Source organism: Calonectris borealis, chromosome 13 (genome assembly GCF_964195595.1).
Source record: "Calonectris borealis chromosome 13, bCalBor7.hap1.2, whole genome shotgun sequence".
Taxonomy (NCBI): Eukaryota; Metazoa; Chordata; class Aves; order Procellariiformes; family Procellariidae; genus Calonectris; species Calonectris borealis.
This window is the reverse complement of record NC_134324.1, coordinates 20,300,844-20,305,304: the sequence shown is the minus strand read 5'-3', so window position 1 is coordinate 20,305,304 and position 4,461 is coordinate 20,300,844. Positions and strand designations below refer to the sequence as shown.

Below are 4,461 nucleotides of genomic sequence, written 5' to 3'. Positions count from 1 at the left end.
GATATAGATCAGCTTATTACTTATGGTGCCCCCCCAGGGAGCGAACATGAAGAATGGATCGCTGTTCTCTATAGCTGCCTGCCCTACTTTACGTTCTGTCTTTCAACTCTAAGCAAACCCAGCCTCTCCCGATCAGCCTGTTTTTATAAAATTCAATCAGGGTCATTAAACCAGGGCCACTCTGTCCCTGTGTTCAAAATACGACACCCGCCCCACCTGCCCTATACAGCGTAGGGCGATTCCCTCCCAAAGCCTGTAACTTCGCTGCATTCCAGAACATATTTGCCTCTGATGTAATAGTGTAACTCCCACCTTGGGACTTTTTTTCCTTGTTATTTTTAAAACCTGGATCTCTGCTCTGAACACTTGCAGTACCACAATAATGATGTTGCTGTGAGGGGTGGAAATGCACAGGTGGGGACTGTGACTTAAGGAGCTCTGCAAACAAATGCTACACCACAACCCAAGCTGAATTTCAAAACTGAGTCAGTCTGACTTGTTAAACCTACGTACAGCCCACTCTAAGCATTTACTGGCAAGCAGAGTCCTTACTTTCAGAGGAAAGATGCCAAGAAAATTGTTCACACCAACAAAAAAACATACTGTAGAAAAGCAAATTAAAACCTGGCACAAGAAAAATCTATCAGACTCCGTTTTTTGGCCGTCTTGAGATTCTAAATGGATATTCAGCCCTTCTAACTGTAGTAAAAGGTATGATCTATTGTATCGCCTATTTTATTTCTGTTGTCTAGCCACCAATACACTTTCAGTAGGTCACCCGTAGATAATGAAAAAGCAAGATGCCTGCAACACATCTTTGTCTCAACAGCAAAAACTTTGCTTAAAAGAGACATGCTTCTGTAAAAGGACTTATAAGACCAAAAAAAACCCTACCCATATGCACAATAGACACGTGCCTTACTGACTAGGCAGCAATCTCTCCCTCATACCCTATAGCTTGTAAATCTCCCTGATGCTGCGGGGGGGGGAGCGGAGATCATAACTATCCTTAAACCAGAGGGTTTCTCAGTTATATTTTGCTGATGGAAAAACAAGAAATAATGAATTGCAACTCTTTGGGAAAAAAGAAGAGGAGGGAGAATATATTGTTGCAGAAACGTCCCGTTTTACTGGTGTTTCTTCTGGAGCAACTTAAAGACTAAAGGAGAAGCATTATGGGAAAACCAGCTGCTATTCTTTCAAAACCTAACCCCGCAGGACTGCACTCTTGCCTGATACTGTTACACAGAAAAGCCCAAGTCAATACCACACCAACTTGCCTTTCCAGCTGCCCTTACAGATGGGCATTCATTCTGGTCTGCTGTTAAAATACATCCTTTTCCCTGAAAGCAATGAAAGGAAAATAGAATGCAACACAAGGATCAGCCCTAGCCACCTCCTGGAAACGGACAAAGAAACTGCACAACGTAAAAATGACTAAATGCTAGAGAGATTGTGAATCTATAACACATGCAACTGCCACATCCACCTATAAGCACAATGACAACAATTTAAAAAGTTACCAGATAAACAGCCTGGGAGCAGGGAAAATCTGAGGCCCTCAGAGTATTCATAGGATTTCAAAAAACCCATAACTACAGGCACAGAGCTTTGGGTGGAACAAAAGAAAAAAAGAAGAAAACTTGCCTGTCTGCTGCAGCCTCAGGACCCTCTCCAGCACAGAACCCAGCCTGCTAACATTCAGTCCTCTCCAGGCCTTTCTGCTCAAGGAACAGACCCTCTTCAGTAATTCCCAATTGTTTTAATTACTCCAATTAATTCTGCCTCTGGGTGTCTGACCACCACAGCTGCTGCTGCTTAAGCTCCTGTGCCCCACCACCTCTCCTTGCTTTTCTCTGTTACGTGCCACTCCAACAGCAAAGCTGCTCTGTGAGCCGGCCCAGGGCCTTCTGTCGTGATCCGCTGTGGTTTTGCCAGGACGGTGCTGGGTGACATTTCTTGTGCTGGGCAGCCATGCTCCCGGAGCAGCAGGTCCTGCACAGCTCTGCCAGGCAGGGCTTGGATACCCATGGGCTTTGCCACAAAGAGCGAGCCCTGCAGCAGGACTGGTAAGCTGCCAAAGCTCAAATAACTGGAACCAGTTCCTTTCTGGGTTTATCTTGGTGGACCTGCATTTTCCCAAGCGTTTACTTTCATGAAAGAACTTGCTTCTGTAATTCAGGGAGCCTGCAAAGGGCTCTCAGTTTGCACTGTTCTCTGCGTGAAACGGAGATTTGTCTCAGTTCTCTCACTGTTCCCACCCAGAGGGAGCGGGAGCCCAGCTGGTACCCGGCCGGGCTCAGCAGCCTCACCTGCGCAGGACCTGCTCCCGGGGGCACAGGCATGAGGGCTGCTCAGCTGTTTTCTACATGACTGCTTTTCTCCAGCTGCACTTTTCAAACAGAATTAGATTATTTTATCCCTTCTAGCGCGGGAGCGTGCATTTGAATGAAATTTGGCACTGTGAGGAAGTAGAGTTAGCCTTTCCAAACAGCAGGCTGTTTCCTCCCTGTTTGGGAGGCGGCAGCAGCGCCGGCTGGATTCCACGCAGCCGGCAGCACGCTGGTAAGGGGAAGGCATAGCCGCAAGTCACCAGGCAGCAAGGCTGTGGCTGACAAGTCCTTGGATTTCTTGCACAAGCCATTTTATCCGAACTCCGGGCGTGGTAACGATCACAGAGTTTCAAAGCTCCCCGCTGCCCGTGCGGACACAGCTGGGTTCTTTCACCCGCTCCCAGCTCCGCTGCAGGAGGGGAGCGCGAAGCCCGTTTTCCAGCAGCTCCATCAGTTTTCCCCCGGCCCCGCCGCTCCCCGCGCAGGGGGCGGGCACCGCCGCCGGGGCAGAGGGAGCCATGAACTGCAGCGAGCCGCGGCGGCTGCGGGCGCTGCTCGGAGCGCTGCTGCGGGAGCTGCGCCGCGGCGGCAACGCCAGCGCGGCCGGGGCCGGGGCCGGGGCCGGGCCGGGGGGCGACGCCTCGCTGTACATCCTGCTGATCATGATCTTCTACGGCTGCCTGGCCGGGGGGCTCATCCTGGCCTACACCCGCTCGCGGAAGCTGGAGTCCAAGCACGACCCCTACCACCTCTACATCGAGCGCGACTGGGGCCGCGGCGGCGGCCCGGGACAGCCGGCCGAGGAGGGCGGCCCCGCCGAGGGGCAGCGGCTGATGTGAGCGCGGCGCGGCCCGGCAGAGCGGGGCTCGGGCGCGGGGAGAGCCCGCCGGGTCCCGAGGCCGGCCCCGCCGCCGGCAGCCGGGCTCCTCGCGGGGCTGCGCAGGGGGCGGCTGCCGAGGCCGCTCCAGTGACCCAGCGCTGGGACAGCAAGCGGATCGTTCCTGCGCGTTAGCTCGTACGGGGCTCGTCTGGCAGCGAGGGCTGTTCCCTGGCTCTTGGGATTGATTGGTATTGCTTTTCTGCAATAAATACCTGCGTTACGTACGTACAGAGACCTCTCTCATCAGTCATCTTTAGATCTTAGTTTAACATCTTCTTTAAAATCAGTTTGTATTCCGCCTTGTTATCTGACCACAATGCTTTTACTGCGGGCAGCGTTTCACATAATTAAAAGCAGTTCCATTACTCTTGTATTATGCACCCGTCTATCACTTTAGAGCATTGATAGCTATGCCAGGTACAATGGATTGGAAGGGTCAGGACTCATTCTGTTAAAGCAAGATTGTTTTGGCTCATGTGGAAGCATTTATCAAAACAAAAAAAGCTTACAAACTGAAGTTGTTCCCATGAGGAAAGCACCAGTACCTCACCTTGGTACTGTGACTTGGCCAATGCACAGTAACTTTTAAAGCCATCAATAACATCCTTCCACACAGAGAGATGTGTAATTCCAAGAATAACTTTGTACAAGCTAAACCTTAAGATTAAAACAACATACGCTTTCTACAAAAAAAACCTAGGCCGGCAAAGGTTGTTTCAGATGTTCTAGCCATGTTAATAGCCTATCATTTCTTGGTTTGGGTTTGCGGTGCTTTTTTTCAGATAAAGATTAATGAACAATTCCAAGGAACAAGTACCTTCACTAGGAATGCCACACTACACAATATAAATTACTATTTGGATTTTATCCAAACTACACTGCAGGAAAAAGAAGCTTTGACATTAACTTCAAAGGAGGAGAGATTTTTATGTTATAGACTTAGATTTCCTATATAATACTTGTCCATATTCTTTCCAACAGCAGAAAAATCTTAAGATCTTATATTTGGCAACTACTGCATCTTGCGCTCTCTCCTATAACTTTGTGGGGAATCACTGTAAACTGGATACCTGCAGTGATGAGTTAAAAAAAAAAATCCTTGAGAGGACTGGCAGTTATCAAGTCAACTTTGTCACTGTAGAAAACTACTGGAATAGCCACAGACCAAATTACAAAGTATCATTAGATATCAAACAGTATCTTGTGAGTACATTTTAATAATTGAAAAGTATGGGGTGGGGAAAAAAT

General features: G+C 49.0%; 1 protein-coding gene across 1 annotated transcript; it reads left to right on the top strand.

Annotated features, from left to right (window-relative positions):
• The first annotated feature begins 2,851 nt into the window (after positions 1 to 2,851).
• Positions 2,852 to 3,515, top strand: KCNE5 (potassium voltage-gated channel subfamily E regulatory subunit 5). The gene has a single exon (XM_075162431.1). The coding sequence runs from the start codon at positions 2,852 to 2,854 to the stop codon at positions 3,170 to 3,172; it is 321 nt and encodes a 106-aa protein (XP_075018532.1). The 3' UTR covers positions 3,173 to 3,515.
• Positions 3,516 to 4,461: the final 946 nt, after the last annotated feature.